This window comes from Rhinopithecus bieti, unplaced genomic scaffold (genome assembly GCF_001698545.2).
Source record: "Rhinopithecus bieti isolate Rb0 unplaced genomic scaffold, ASM169854v2 scaffold_1017, whole genome shotgun sequence".
NCBI lineage: Eukaryota > Metazoa > Chordata > Mammalia > Primates > Cercopithecidae > Rhinopithecus > Rhinopithecus bieti.
This window is the reverse complement of record NW_016803657.1, coordinates 5,905,522-5,922,070: the sequence shown is the minus strand read 5'-3', so window position 1 is coordinate 5,922,070 and position 16,549 is coordinate 5,905,522. Positions and strand designations below refer to the sequence as shown.

Sequence of the window (16,549 nt, the reverse complement as noted above, 5' to 3'; positions counted from 1 at the left end):
AAAAAAAAAAAAAAAAAAAAAAAAAAAAAAAAAAAAAAAAAAAGCAAATTGCATATGTGGCCTTTTTCCCCTAAAAGCCTTCAAAGAAAGGTACAGGTACATCAATTGCAACTCAACAATTTTAAAATTTTAAATTTCCAAGTGAAATGTAGTTGGATGGATTGGGTGTCCAGAAATCAATGTTATTAGTTGCTCTGATTCAAGTTTAGGATAACCTCAAGGAGCTAAGGTGCAAGTAGCTACGGGACCGAATTAGAATGTCAGGATGTTACTAGCAAATGGCAATTTTGAAGTCCAGCCTTTCAAATGACCAACAGCACCCTGAACTTCTTTTTCTGTTGGTTCAGGAGAAGAACGAGGGGTGAAAGGAAAATATCTTGAACCCCAAATCACTAAGCTAAAAGGAAAAGCAAGCTGGAAACTGCCTGGGGCAAACCTGCTTCTCATTCTCTTCAAAGTCATCCCTCTGCTCACTGAGACAGATGCAGATCTGACGGCCTCCTTTGGAAAGGCTCATCAGAAACTCAGAAGAATGTGACCCTTCATCTCTCACCTGTCTGTGACCTGCAAGCCCCCTCCCTGCTTGGAGTCCTCCTGCCTTTGCTTCAAGCTCTCCCACCTTTCCAGACTGAACCAATGTACTTCTTGCCTATACTGATTGATGTCTCACATCTCCCTAAAATGTATAAAAGCAAGCTGTGCCCTGATCTCCTTGGGCACATGTTGTCAGGATCTCCTGAGGCTGGGTCACGGGCGCGTCCTCAACCTTGGCAGAATAAATTTTCTAAGTTCACTGAGGCCTCTATCAAAGTTTCAGGCTTCACACCGCACTCTGTGATTCCAATGCAATGAGTAACTGTGAGACCTTCAGCAAATCCGATGATCTCCGTTTCCGTGACTATAAAATGAGGGTGGAGTTCGATGTTCTCTAAAATCTACAGGAATGCTTTCAGTTCAGTCTCTTCTTTATCCATACATAAACAATTATTTGAATTCAATTTACATACAATAAAAAAAATCCCAAGTGTGCACATACGCATTTATTATAGAGGTTCCCCAAATGTACCTGAGTTTCAGACAGGGACACTGATCTCTACTTACAGTTTCTGATATTTTAAATCATTATATAGCTTCAGTTAATTTCACATGGTAAGTCTTGAATCCCAACACCTCATTTTAACCTAAACGTTTTTCTTTAAAAACCAGTGTATTGTGTCTTGATTTGTCTGTTGTAAGCTTCTGAAGGATGTTAAAATGAGTACAAGATAAACAGCATCTCTCATTAGGTTTTTTTTTTTTTAAACACTAACTTTGGTTTTGTTCTGGAAAGAAAAATTCTTCACGAGGAGGTAATTTCACCTTTTAGTCTCTGAATTAGTAATTCCTATTCTTTCATTCTCCAATTGTACGAAATGTATCCATCCTGGCAGAACAATGACATTATCAAACTCAACATCTGGTGATAACTGGAAATTCCATCTCCTTCCAAGGCCTTACGGGAAGTGATCACGGCACTAACAGTTCATGATCACCCTACCCTTTGTTAAGGCCAGGGATTTATTGCCCGGATCCGTTTCAGGGATCAAGAAGCTAAAGGTTAAATGGTATGTTAATTGCTTGACGAGTGAGACTCGCAGCTCCTGGGCCCTGCCTGGGAAGGGGAGCAGAAGAATCTTCCTAGGACATCTGCTTTGTTTGCACAAGGCATGTTAATAGTCCCAAGAGGTTGTGGAGTTTGGTAAAGTGCCACGTCTCTGCTGCCTGTGGGTCTTGGCTACTCAGCCTAATATAACAGTGGGCCATTTCTATTGGGTGTTTTGCCAGCTGTTACTGATAGAAGGAGCCTCAGGAGTCTAACATCTGCCTATTATCTCCCTTGGAATAACACCCAGATATGCATCCTGCCTGCTCCTTAAGGCTTTGATGTACTGTTATTGCCACTTGGAAACATCTCATTTGCATGCATACGACTGGGTTTTACTATCGCCAACAGAAGCCACCTGCCTGGGCTGCCAGCGTTTCCTCCTGTAACAGCTTATTACTGCTGTTCTCACCTGTAGTGAGTGTAGGGCGTGAGGTTTGGGATCTCCAGCATCTGGGCATCAGGCTCATTCTCCTCTTCATAGAGGGTGACCCACTCCTCCTCGTCGCCAATAGCTCCCACCTGTGCAGAGTGAGACACTGAGATAGGCTGGACATGCCTTAGGGACTCAGGCTGCCTTGTAGACCTTGGGCACCTGCTGGTACCTAGTGAGCTGGGCAGGGCTGCAAGGCGTCCCCACACCTGGGACAAGTTGAGTGCTGCACAATCCCCTCTCATGCCTTGGAGATACAGGCTCTTGTTATGCCCAACATCAAGTCTGGGTGAGTTTTAGTCAAAAGTTCACAGTCAAGAACTGGGCTGTAGAAGGACTGGACCCAAGGGTGAAACCCCTGGGAGCAAACCTCTCAGGACTTGGAGGCCGTCAGTGATGGAGGGGACCATCCATACCATCTCATCCTTCCTCCCTTTGACAAGTGAGGGCTCAGAGAGAGCCTGGAGAGGAAGACTTGGCCAGGACCATGGTGAACAGTGACAGAACTGTGGGCACAGGCTGGGGGTCCAGCTTCTACACCAACCACACACCAAACAGACACCATTGCTGGCCCACGGCATAAGGAAGGTCCTTAGGCAGAGAACGACGAGGCTTCTGCCCTGGAAGCCAGACCGGCAGGCCCAGTCCCCTTAAGATTTAAAGAAACTGCCTCCTGGCAGCGCTGATGAGGGAAGAGTCACTTCCTTCAACAGAGACTTGCCTTTTCCAGGTCTGTTGGTGATGCCTGCAGGGTGCCCTGCAAGTTCCCCAGCTTCTGCCTCTCCTGAGTCTTTGCTCCTGCCCCGTAGTCTGTCCCGTGCTAATTTTACTCCCTGTCTGGGAGCTCCACACCATCAGCCTGCTCAGTAGCATTCCATTTCCCCTAATCTGACCCCAAGTCCCAACTCTCACTCATCCTTGTGCTGTTTTTTTTTTTTTTGAGACAGTGTCTAGCTCTGTCGCCCAGGCTGGAGTGCGGTGGTGCAATCTCAGCTCACTGCAAGCTCCGTCTCCCGGGTTCATGCCATTCTCCTGCCTCAGCCTCCCGAGTAGCTGGGACTACAGGTGTCCGCCACCACACCCGGCTAATTTTTTGTATTTTTAGTAGAGACGGGGTTTCACCGTGTTAGCCAGGATGGTCTCCATCTCGTGACCTCGTGATCCGCCTGCCTTGGCCTCCCAGAGTGTTGGGATTACAGGCATGAGCCACCGCACCCGGCCTCATCCTTGTGCTTTTAAGAAACCCAAGTGCCAGTGCCGCTTCTACTGCTGGTGCCCCAAGCTGACCACATCCCTCTCTCTGCCCTTGACAGTGCCACACAAGCTGTGCCAGCAAGGGAGTCATGGGGGAGACAGCCACGGCCTCGTGCCCACCAGGAGAGCCCTGGAGCTCTTCTTTGGAGATCTCTGCACCCCCATCACAAGCACACTCTGGTCTCGTGTGACCCTGTGGCTCTGGGGGACCCAAAGGGACACAGAGAAGGCCAGCTGCAAGCACGGAGAGCATGTCAGGACAAACTGGCTGCTGGAGCAGGATCGGCCTGGGGCCGGGTGCATTTAACGCTTTGTAAGTGGCTTAAATGACAGGATAGGAAACGTGCTCACTAAGTGTGCAGAGGAAACCAAGCTGGCGGGTGGCCAAGTCTTGGGAGGGTGGCAGGAGAATTCAAAACGACCTTGGTCAACTGGAGATACGGATGCAGAGGAGACTGTATAAGCAGGCGTGCTGGTGGCTTGCTTCCTAGAGAACTTGAAAGGCAAAGCACAAAACTCTCAATGCTCTCAGCTGAAAACATCCACACGGTCAGGGGCTCCTCCAAAAGTTACACACAGAGTCACCACATGAGCCAGCAACTCTGCCCCCAGGCATTGACCCAAGAGAACAGACAACAGGTGTCTTAACAGATACCTGCAGGCACATGCTCCTAGCGCACCAGTCACAACAGCCAAAGCCATGAACAAGGCAAACGCCCAGCCCTGAGTGGATAAACCAAAGGACTCTCTGCACCATGGAGCAGGATTCAGCCATAGAAAGGAACAAAGCCCCCACACCTGCTATCAGATGGACGAATCTCAAAACATGATGGATGCAAAGGGAAGGAAGCCTGACCCAAAGTCCCCGCACCACACAATTCCATTTGATGAAATGTCCAGGATCTTTCACTCCATTGAGACAGAATGCAGGTTGATGGTTGCCAGGGGATGGGGAGAGGAGAGGATGGGAAGTGACTGCTATTGGGTGTGGGGTCTCTTTGTGGCGTGATAAAGATGTTTTGGAACTAGACAGACGTGGTGGTTGCACGGCTCTGGGAATCTATTGAGTTGTGAATGGTACTCTTTAACATGGTTAATTTTATGTGAGGTGAATTTCACCTCAATTAAAAAAAGAAACAGTAAAATGAAGTGTAGAATGACGGGCCAAAAACATTTGGTAGAGAATGAGTTGGAGACCAGCGTAGATAACGAACAGCCCTGAAGTCAGCAAAACCACAGGCGGTGCAATTAGGAAAAGACTGTGTAGCTGGCGGCAAGTCCCCTGGCACCAAAGTGAACCAGTTCTCAGCACTGGGGGTAGCCATCGAAACCCTCCAGTCCTCACTTCAGAGACACAGAAAACAAGAGTTAGGTGGATAGATTAAGGTTCCATAGAACACCCATCTCAGAGAAGGGAAGGGTCTAGGCAAACCTGGGGCTGGACTAGCTCTTGAGTCAGACAGGACTGAGGCCTCCCTATGCCCCGTCAGGGCCTATGGCACCATGGCAGCTGCCTCCCTCCATTGCGTCTGTGAAGAGGGAAGAGACCCAGGGGCAGAATGCTGAGATTGGAGCCATCCAATCCTAATGGGCAAAAAGAGAATTAACTTCAGGATCTGGGGATCTCAGGGGAGCTCATTCAAGTCGGCTCGAAAGCTCTGGCCCCAGCACAGTGTGCAGTGGAGAGGGGCCGTGCAATAATTTTTTTTTTTTTTGAGACGGAGTCTTGCTCTGTCGCCCAGGCTGGAGTGCAGTGGCGCGATCTCAGTTCACTGCAAGCTCTGCCTCCCGGATTCATGCCATTCTCCTGCCTCAGCCTCCCGAGTAGCTGAGACTACAGGCGCCCGCCACCACGCCTGGCTAATTTTTTGTATTTTTAGTAGAGACGGGGTTTCAACGTGTTAGCCAGGATGCTCTCGATCTCCTGACCTCGTGATTCACCTGCCTCAGCCTCCCAAAGTGCTGGGATTACAGGCGTAAACCGCTGCACCCGGCAAGGCCGTGCAATATTTATCTGTGTGATTGATGCACGAATGGGTCCACCCATAAGCTAGGAAGCTGGAGGACATTATTCCAGCCCATGCTATGCTGAAAGAAGCCGAAGTCCAGAAATGAGTGTCAAGGTCACCGAGTGTTTGTCACAAGATCAGCACAGCTCACGACACCTTACAGGCCTCCAGGTAAAGGAGAATACGCACCACAGCACAGAGGGAAGGGCCAGCAAGACCTTGCCCCCGGCTGCCTAGGCAGTGTCTCAGGGGAGGAGATGGGGGTCGTGGGTGGGCTGGGACCAGATACTGGGGACTGGGGAGGACCAAGCCCCGCATTTTTTCAGTTGGATTTTACTGGGTGCAAAGTGCTTCCCTGTTGAATGCGGGCCCCGTGGCCTGGTTTAGCGGTTTTAGAGTTCTTGGTGACTTAGGTGGGCTCCTTTTAGGGAAACCAGTCCTCTGGGGATTAAACCAAAGCACTGGGCGATTTCATAGAAAGTTTTTTTGCTTCTGTTTTGTTTTTTTAAAAAAAAAGGAAGAAAGGAAGAAAAGGGATGACTTAAAAATTTCAGACGGTCCATTCAGGACCTTTCATTTATCACTCAATGACGTGTAAGCGCTAAGGGAAGAGCCAGCAGTCAGGGCGCACGTCACTCACATGCGTAGTTCACGGTACCATGTGACCGGTGGGCGCTTTGCCTGGCAGCCTCCTGCCTTTCAGGTCCTTGCCTGGTCTGTGCATGTGTGGGGGGAAACAGATACCTGGCAGGTTCAACTTACTCTCCAAGACCCCAAGCTGCACCACGGATGCTCATTCACCTTTGCTAAGCGACTCCAAGTCTCCTTCCTCTGGTCTGCCCCTGCAGCCCTACCCTCCCCACCCTGGATGTGTGTTTTGGGCTGCCTGAGGGAGAAATCAACAAGGCGGAGGAACGCTGGGGTCCCGGGTCGGGGCTCTGCCTAGAGCTCCCTGCCCTCCTCTGGCCTGGATGCTCGGCATGTATGGATTCAGTCTGTCTGGGTACTTTCCCGGCCCCAGAAGCATTCACCTGAGGCCTGGGGGATTCCTGACCCTGTGGGCTCCCCCATCCGGTTCAGGCACTGGGCACTCAGGGCACGCTCTCGGCCACAGGGAGAGCCTGCTGCGGGGTCCGTGGTGGTCAGGGCAGTGGCTCTGAGATTCAGGGCTATTCCACCCCCATGACAAAGAGGAACGAAAGAGAACCAGTAAGGCCTGGGAGGCTGTCCGAGAGAGAAAGGCAAGCGCGCGTTGAGAGAGCAGGAGAGTGGGGGAAAGCACAGCAAGAGGCAGCCAGGCTCATCAGGTTTCTCTGAGAACACCGGGCCTGCGGCTCCCTCTGCAGAGATGCTGGGAAACCACTGCACGGTCAGCAAGCAGGCCGGCCCGGGGCGGTGGCTCACGCCTGTAATCCCGGCACTTTGGGAGGCCGAGGCAGGTGGATCACAACGTCAGGAGATCGAGACCATCCTGGCTAACACAGTGAAACCCCATCTCTATTAAAAATACAAAACAATTAGCCGGGCGTGGTGGCGGGTGCCTGTAGCCCCAGCCACACAGGAGGCTGAGGCAGGAGAATGGCGTGAACATGGGAGGCAGAGCTTGCAGTGAGCTGAGATCGCACCACTGCACTCCAGCCTGGGTGACAGAGTGAGACTCCATCTCAAAAAAATAAATAAATAAATAATAAAACTAAATAAGTAAATAAATAAGAAACGGGCCAGTGGGGTGAGGCAGGGAGAGCCTGAGGAGGGAGGCCTTTCCGAGGCCCTGGGGCCATTCTCCATGAGGTGACCCCTTCACCTGCCTTCTGAGCAGCGAGTGTCTGGTTATCTACAGGGCTGTTGTTTTGCTGAGCATAAAACAGTTTCAGGGCCGGGATCAACAGATTGGGACAAGGGCAGACCACTGAAGGTGGCACCCAAGGTCAAACTCCTCTGCCCTTCCCACCCAGTGCCTGGTCTCCCTTTTTGAAAGATGTCGATTGGAACAGGTGCCAAATGATTGGTGAACCCAGGCAGGCGCCACACGGCTCCATTAGGCTCTGCCTGCACTTCTTCCTGCAGCCGCAGTTTGTCATTACCTGCAGGCATCACGCAGTCTCCAACACCTGTCCCCCTGCACTGCTCTTCCCCCTCTCAGAGTGTGCCTGCTCCTTCCACCCCTCCTCTCTGCAACTGGCTGACTCCTTTGGAATCTGGAGAGTATCCGGGCCTTTGGGAAGCCTCTGAGCAGCATCCCTCTCCGCCTCTCACTGCTCCCGCTAGGCTGCCAGAATCTATGTCCTAATTCTGTGCTCCCATAGCCTCTTCAATGTATCCCCGGCACAGTGCGGATCATCACTGTCACACCATTCATTTAAAAACAAAACTCAGGCCGGGCGCGGTGGCTCAAGCCTGTAATCCCAGCACTTTGGGAGGCCGAGACAGGCGGATCACAAGGTCAGGAGATCGAGACCATCCTGACTAACACAGTGAAACTCCGTCTCTACTAAAAAAATACAAAAAAACTAGCCGGGCGAGGTGGTGGGTGCCTGTAGTCCCAGCTACTCGGGAGGCTGAGGCAGGAGAATGGCGTGAACCCGGGAGGCGGAGCTTGCAGTGAGCTGAGATCTGGCCACTGCACTCCAGCCTGGGCGACAGAGCGAGACTCCGTCTCAAAACAAAACAAAACAAAACAAAACAAACAAACAAAAAAAAAGCACAACTCTCGGGAGGCTGAGGCAGGAGAATGGCGTGAACCCAGGAGGCGGAGCTTGCAGTGAGCTGAGATCTGGCCACTGCACTCCAGCCTGGGCGACAGAGCGAGACTCCATCTCAAAAATCAAACAAACAAACAAACAAACAAAACAAAACAAAAAAACACAACTCCCAGGCCGGGCGTGGTGGCTCATGCCTGTAATCCCAGCACATTGGAAGGCTGAGGTGGGTGGATCACGAGGTCAAGAGATCGAGACCAGCCTGGCCAGCATGGTGAAACCCCCATCTCTACTAAACATGCAAAAATTGACTGGGTGTGGTGGCACTGTAGTCTCACACCTGTAGGGTGTTACTGTAGTCCCAGTTACTCGGGAGGCTGAGGCAGGAGAATCTCTTGAACCAGGAGGGTGGAGGTTGCAGTGAGCTGAGATCACGCCACTGCACTCCAACCTGGTGACAGAGTGACAGTCCATCTAAGACAAACACACAAAAAACAAAAAGCATAACTCCTGGCCAGGCGTGGTGGCTGACACCTGTAATCCCAAGCACTTTGGGAGACCAAGGCAAGTGGATCGCCTGGGGTCAGGAGTTCAAGACCAGCCTGGCTAACATGGTGAAACCCCGTCTCTGCTAAAAATACAAAAATTAGCTGGGTATGGCGGCACATGCCTGTAATCCCAGCTACTTGGGAGGCTGAGGCAAGAGAATCGCTTGAACTTGGGAGGTGGAGGTTGCTGTGAGCTGAGATTGCGCCACTCCACTCCAGCCTGGGTGACAGAGTGAGACTCTATCTCAAAAGAATAAATAAATAAACAAAAACACAACTCCTGGGAGACATGGCAGGAGGATCTCTTGAGCTTGGGAGTTCAAAATCAGCCTGGGCAACAGAGGGAGACTCCATCTCTACAAAATAAATTTAAAAAAAATTAGCCAGGCATGGTGGCACAGCCCATAGTTCCAGCTACTCAGGAGGATGAGGCAGGAGGATCATTAGAGCCCAGGATGTCAAGGCTGCAGTAGCTATGATCACATCATTGCACTCCGGCCTGGATGACAGAGCGAGACCCTGCCTCAAAAATAAATAGATACAAATTTTCATACGAATACATAGTGTGTGTCAAAGATTTATTTCGCTCATCAATGAGGAACTAGTAGGATGGTAAAACTGGTTCGGAGGGGAATATATGTCAAAGTACGTAGCGTGAATGAAAGAAACAATGCTCAATAAGATCAAAAAGTCAGAAATTAAACCGGCTATGACAGCGATATAACCGCGACCTCTGGCTTTGCAACTTACAATCTTCTAAGAGGTAGCATCTAATTTCACAGGGTCTGGGCCAAATTATCACACAGTAAGTCAAACACAATTACCTTCCTTAACGAGATGGCCCCTAGCAGGTATATTAAAGCAGGCTCTAGGCCAGGTTCAGTGGCTCACGTCTATAATCCCAGCACTTCAGGAGGCCAAAGTGGGAGGTTTGCTTGAGTCCAGGAGTTCGAGACCAGCCTGGGCAACATGATGAGACCCCCCCCCCATCTCTATAAAAAATATAAAAACTAGGTAGGTGTGGTGGTGCATGCCTGTAGTCCCAGATACTCTGGAGGCTGAGGCAGGATGATCGCTGGAGCTCGGAGGGTCTAGTCTGCAGTGAGTGGTGATTATGCAACTGTACTCCACCATGGGCCACAGAGGGAGACCCCGTTTCAAACACCAACAAGCAGGGTTCTAGTACTGCAGTTAGCAAATTCTGGCCCAGGGGCCGAATCTGGCCCACTTCCTGTTTTTGTAAATAAAGTTTTATTGGAACACAGCCACAGTCACTGGTTTGTGTGGCTGATAGCTACTTGCATGCTTTTGCAGCAGAACTGCAGAGCTGTAACAGAGAACATCTGACCTGGAAAGCCTAAAGTATTTACTATTGGGACCCTTACAGAAGAAGTGTGGCAAGCCCTGCTGGAGTGCACCATCCCCACGGCACTGACTCCTTCTCCTCGGCCTCTGAGTCCTCTCACCGTGCTGCGTCATCACTTCCGGCTGCTTGTGGACTCACCCTGAGGAAAGGCCAGGGTCTCACCCATCCCTGCACCTCCAGCATCTCTTCCAAGGTCCAGTCTCAACTTGGTGTTTGTTTAACGCATGAACGAATTTACAAATGAACATGCAAATGATTTAAAAATCAGTACTGAAAATGGGTTGCTTTCCGCGGAGCTCCAAAACAAATGAGCATCAAAAATGTAACTTTACTTAGCGACCTCTAGGGGATAAACTGAAATTTCTATAATAAAAGGTTAACATTTCTGTCTGAAGAGATGAGGACCCTTTTTTGTGAGAGACAGGAGTTCTTTAACCCTGGCTGGGCTCTTCTGGCTCTCTAGTTAGATTTCAAGGCCAAGATAGAGTGTTCTAGAAGCAACTGGGTGCTCACCAACAATGTGCTGATGTAGAGGGAGGCAGAATTCCTTAAAGAGAAAACAAATCAAAGCTCTGTGGGGAAGCTGGGATTTTGAAGGGCTTTGTTTTTTTAACTTTTTTAAGGCTAACAAACAGCGCTTTACGATACTTAGGACAAAGGCAGAAATGGCATCTATTTCAAATGCCACCCGGCAGGGGCAGTCCTTCAGGCCCATTAGGGGTGCTGTCTGTCCGTTATACCCACGGGGATGCTGCCACCTGCCACGCACCCCCGGCTGGCCCACTCTCAGGTGTGGCCGGGGTTTGGTGCCAGTGGGCCAGGAGGCTGGGTCTGTTTGTGCACACGAGGTCCGGCCCTTGGGAAAACTGGTGGAAATTGGTGGGCTAGGCAGGACCAGGAACACCCCCACTGGGAGGTTGTGGTGGCCACGATGAGCTCAGCACTCCAGAGGCCAGGGTCAATGGCTGCTCAGAGGACAGTCATTAACCTCATCCCGAAGGTAATTTTGCACATGGAGAGGAAGCAGACAAGGTGCAGCTGCGTGTGGGGAGGGGAGGAGGGATGCGAGGAGGCGGCCCCCCTCCATCCAGAGCTAAGAGGAGGAGAAAAAGACGCTCCAGAACCCCTTCCATGGAAACCTGCCAAGCTAGGCGCACCCTGCCCGGCTGAAACTCTGGTGTCAGCAGGAAAACTTGCACGTCTAGCAACTTCCACAGACACCGAGTACCCCTCCTTCTGAGGGCTGCTCCCCGCGCCCACCACAGCCAGACGAAGCCTCCTGAGAGGAGGTGGCTGGAAGGCCCCTGCGGAGGGAGGGACAGATGGCGGCTTCTGGCAAAGGCACAGGAAACCAGGAAGGCCCAGTAAGGCCCAGATGCCAGCTCCCCCAGACAAACTGCAGAGCTTGCACACCTGATGAGCCGGCAGGGGACTCGACGTGGTGCTGCATTTATTTTAGCTTCCAAGGAGACTTCAGGCTTTGAACGAGCCCAGCTCCGGATTCCCAGCCCTTCCCTTGGGACTTCTGTCTTTCCAGGTTGTCATGGTTTTGTCTTTACTGTTTAATATCCTTTCGATCCTCAGAGGCAGAGGGCTGTGGAGTGACGGGGTTTTGTCCCCCGATCCTGAGCTCCACACTTGGGCTCCCGGGGCGCCGGCTCCCTTGCTCTCCCCCCACTCCCCATCTGGCCCCTTTTCTGCCCCAGCAACCCCAAATGAAGACCCTCCTGAGCCTCTCCTTGCCTCCTCTTGCCTCTCTCTTGCAAGGCCTCCTTCCTGGGGCCCTTCCTGTCCCTCCACAAGGAGACAGAGACCTGGGTGCGGGAGCTCCTTCCTACCGACCACAGGCAGATGCTTCTGAGCTCCAGCAGCTCACACGCGGCAGCCTCACCCCAGAATCGTGGTGTTCCTCCTATGATGGGCCCCGCCTGTGGAAAGCCCTATTTCCGGTCACGACACCATCGTCCTCTGTCATCGAGGGTCAGTGCTCCTTCTGTCCCCCATCCCCTCCTGCACGTGGCGGGGTCTCCTCCACAGCCTCTCTTACATTTGCTTGATTTCAGTGGTAGGACCCTGATTTAGAAGCTCCCACCCTCTTGCTTGAACTATTTTGATAGATCAGTGAGTTTTAAAAAATGCAAGTGTTGGCCGGGCACGGTGCCTCATGCCTATAATCCCAGCATTTTGGGAGGCCGAGGCCGGAGGATCACCTGAGGTTGTGAGTTCGAGACCATCCTGACCAATATGGAGCAACCCCGTCTCTACTAAAAATACAAAATTAGCCAGGCGCATGCCTGTAATCCCAGCTACCCGGGAGGCTGAGATAGGTGAATTGCTTGAACCCGGGAGGCAGAGGTTGCAGTGAGCCGAGATCGCACCATTGCACTCCAGCCTGGGCAACAGAGCGAGACTCTGTCTCAAAAAAAAAAGCCAGTGTCCTTACTACCTTAAAACAAACCAAAGGGTCAGGGCTGCCCAACTGTTGGTTTTCAGGGCCCAGGCAAGATGGCTTCTCTGGTCAGCAGTGCGGAGAGGACAGGCCTAAAGGAGACCCATATGTGCACCTCCGCATAGGCCTCCCTCCCCACGTCACGCACCCCGCGGGGTTCCGCCTGGGGCAGGCCTCAGGGTGCTCTGGGCCTTGGGGCTCACAGCCACAGGGAAGGAGGGGCAGGAGATGAGTCTGGGCCCCCTGTTAACCCACAGGCCCCCACTCATCCGTCTCACCTGACTCCAATTCACGACTCTTGCTATGCTGAGTGGTCCAGCCTCCCTCTCCGGGCCCAGGGGTGTCTGGTGCCCTCCTACACCACCATCCCCACTGTTGTAGTGGGTCCGGCTGCTGTAATGACCCGCCACAGACTGGGTGGCTTACAAGCAATGGGAGTTCATTTCCTCACAGCGCTGGGACTGAAGGGACCAGGGGGCCACCCTGGGCAGGTCCTGGTGAGGACTCCCTTCCAGGTTGGGGACGGCCAAGTGCCCCTGTGTCCTCACGTGGTGGAAGGAGAGGGGCACTCATCCTATTGGTGAGGGCCCCACCCCATGACCCCATCCCTTCCTAAAGGCCAGCTGACACCCTCGCCTTGGGGGTGAGGATTTTAGCACAGGAATCGGGGGTACACTCAGTCCACAGTGCCTGGTGCCTGCCTTAGCTTCCCTGTGCTCTCTGCATTCTGACTAGTTTGTTCACATCTCCCAAGTGTGTCCCCTGAAAACAGCCTTCCCGCCCGACCCTATGCCCTGAAGGAACCAGCTCCTCCATAAAGCCCTTCTCCTGGAAGCCATCTCCCTGCCACATGGCCCCTGCCCTGGGAGCCCCGGGCCCTGTCTGAGTGGAGCCCTGCAACCTCCCCATCTGCAGTTGTCCCTCTCTCCCATCAGATCCGACCCCTCTCAAGGGGAAACTGGGATGTCGATGCTCCCTGCGCCACACACTGGGTGATTCCCTGCTAATATTTCTAAATTCCTGAAAGGCTGGTGAGGACTTCTGCTCCGTTGCCCTGGAAGCAGCGTGAGGAGAGTGGCAGTGGCTCCTCGGCCAAAAGCTCTGGGGCATGAGGTCTGGCCGGGCCCATGTCTGAGAGACACTGAGCTCCTCAGACTTCTTGTCCACATAGCGAGGACCACAGTGGTCACCCTAAAGGGTTGTCAAGAGCCCCCAATGGGACGAGGTCAGCCCCGGACACTCTGGCACATGCCAGTGAACTCGGTGACCAGCAGCTGTGGTTTCTTAGGGGTGATTTTAGACAAAAGCCAGCCAGCCCCCAAGCACGGCCTTTCCCACCAGCTGCGGCTCCCCTTGGGCCATCTCCCATCACATCCTGCTCACACACGCCCCTCTCTGTGCCCGCTCGGCCCTGCCCATGGTGCATTAGCCACCACTTCCACTGGACGTGGCACACCTGGGCCTGGCTGGCCCTGGAGACATGGCCCTCCCAGGGTGAGCCAGTTCCCGGAGACAGCAAGCAGCTCACCTGGAGGGTACCTTTTGTACCCAGAGCCCAGTCCCACCTCCTCCTCTGTGAGTGCTCACACTCAGGGCTCCGTGCCCCTGTCCCATCTCTGGGGCTGGGCATCCAACAGCAGGAACAGCCCCCAGCCCCGGAGCCCGCTGAGACTGACACCAGCTAGTCCTAACCTTGCCTGGCCCGGCCCTTCTCTTGGAAGCCACAGCAGAGGCTCCTGCCACAGTCCCCTCCTCCTCTGCCTCCTGACCAACCCGGTGCTTCCACACGTGGCCCTGCATGGCGTGCCCTGCCCCCTCCCCTTGGGATCTGTCAGCAACAAGCCGTCTTTCCAACGCCATTTGTCTCCCGATCTGTTGGTGTCACCATTCCCAAATAAAAATAAGATCTACACTTTGAAACAACAGGCGCTGTGCAAGTTTCTAATTCTGAGACTTTCATTCCTCTCTTCTCTCTGCCTGGAATGTCTTCCTACCCATCAAAAGACTATATCCCCTTCAAGGTCCAACCTGAGTCTCACCTCCTCTGCAGAGCCTTCCTGGCTGACCCTGCTCACTTACTTGCTTTCACATACTCCCCTGGCCATAGATCATCACAACAATTCTCACAAGTCTCATGTGTACCAAAATTGAGACTACATTTGTGGCTGGGCACAGTGGCTCACACCTGTAATCCCAGCACTTTGGGAGGCTGAGGCAGGAGGATCGCTTGAGCTCAGGAATTTGAGACCAGCCAGGGCCACAGAGGGAGACCCCATCTCTACCAAAAAAATAAAAAATAAAAATAAAAGGGTGTGGTGGTATGCTCCTGCAATCCCAGCTACTCAGGAGGCTGAGGTGGGAGAATTTCTTGAGCCTGGGAGGTTGAGGCTGCAGTGAGCCAAGATTGTGCCACTGCACTCCAACCTGGGTGACAGAGCAAGACCCTGTCTCAAAACAACAACAACAAGAAAACAAACAAAAAAGACTACATTTCCTTCCTCCTTCCCACATCCTTCCTCCTGAAAATTGTGAATTCTTGGAGGGAGAAACTAAAACGTTTTCACCTTAGTAATCTAATATGTAGCATGATACCTGAAACAATAAAATCCATAAAACAGTAGGTGCTTAATAAATGTCTGCTGGGTGAATGGACGAATGAAGGAAAGAAATATAAAACCTAATGGCTGGAGAAATGAAACACACAGGCAAATCTAAAAAATCCAGCAAGAGAATTAAGATGAAGGAATCAGAGCAGGGAACGGTCCTCAGAAAGAACGGGGAAATACGAGTCTCATAAAATTTAATTTGGTTTGACAGTTGTGATTTATATATACGTTGACCTCTATTTCTCGAAAATGACATTTGTGGTGAAACACTTCCTTTGGTCCCACTTGAGTTGTCACTTATGCTGCAGTATGTTCCTCTCCTGTGGTAGTTTTAAAGCCCCATAACAGGACCTCAACGGATCGGATAGACAAATGAACACCATTCATCTCACAGAGCTTTTCTATGCTGGTTGAGAAATAGGAGAGAGAAGTCATTGTGAGGGTGTTACTATGGACAGTCGAGCAACCAAGAAACATTCTGAGATTTCTGAGTATGTATGTCACTGTCACCTGTCTCCCCAGTACCTAAACACTTAGGCAGAGACATTACACCAGAACAAAAAATGAGGCCCATCTCGGCAAATTTACCCAGATGACCGCAGGATTACTGAAGGCGCTATTAGGGCTGATGACAGCTCTCCTGTGCATATGCGACTGACTATTCCGAAATAATGTCACTCGTGTTCCTCCTATTATGAAAAAGAAATTCAACTACAGTCAGGGTTTACTACGTCCGAAATGCTGACAGATACTTATCCAAAGGGCCACAGACAGGCCTCACGTCCATCCATAATGAGGGAAGGAGGAGACAGAAGTAGTGATGAGAAAGCCCCAGCCCCAGATCTTGAAGTGATGAGACAAAAGCATTTGGCTTTACGAACCTGCAGGACACGCGGCACACTAGAATTTCTCCCTTCAGAGGTAACAGGTAGCCAGGTGGACAGTGAAGTCAGTCAAGGTTGGAAAAACTTTACTGGGCCTCAGGCGGCCCAATATGTCTGTGTTGGGCTATGTCTGTCCCGGATGGTGTGTGTGCGATGCTCCGTCCACCTGTTCACAGCGCTTCTTGGCACGATGCCTTCCTTCTATGCAGCAGGCCCTGTTCTGGGTGCCAAGAGGAGATCTGGCACTGCACAGACAAGGTCCCCGCTCTCACTGAGCTTGTGTTCCCGGGAGGACAAAGACGGTAACCATGTAATAAATCAATACAGGACGTTACTGTACCAAACAGAGCAACCTGAGAGCCCCTGGCCATACTGGAGCTGTCTACTTCCTGACCCAGGTGAGCCCCTCACCTAGAGCCGGCCCAGGCTATCTTGCAATCTTTGTTTGCTGCCAGGTGGGGTGAGGCAGGAACAGGCCAACGCCTCTGCAAAGATGGGCTGCCCCTGACCCTCTGCCCAGCTGGGTGAAGCCTGGGAGCCCAGTGTGCTGGGTGAGAAGCCTCCTGGCTGTTCCTAAAGTCAGTTTCTCCCGGGAAAAAGAGACGGGGACTGCTGGATTGGACCTTTTCAAGCTATGGGAGTTGGCGGTTCTGCTTGAG

At 52.0% G+C, this 16,549-nt stretch overlaps 1 protein-coding gene across 8 annotated transcripts in view; it reads right to left on the bottom strand.

Moving 5' to 3' along the window:
• SDK1 (sidekick cell adhesion molecule 1) overlaps positions 1–16,549 on the bottom strand; it is a 954,524-nt gene that overhangs the window by 162,658 nt on the left and 775,317 nt on the right. For all 8 annotated transcript variants that reach the window (XM_017894742.1, XM_017894733.1, XM_017894760.1 and 5 more), the window contains one exon: positions 2,055–2,164. In XM_017894742.1, coding sequence (XP_017750231.1) covers positions 2,055–2,164 — 110 coding nt within the window. The remainder of the gene's footprint in view (positions 1–2,054; positions 2,165–16,549) is intronic.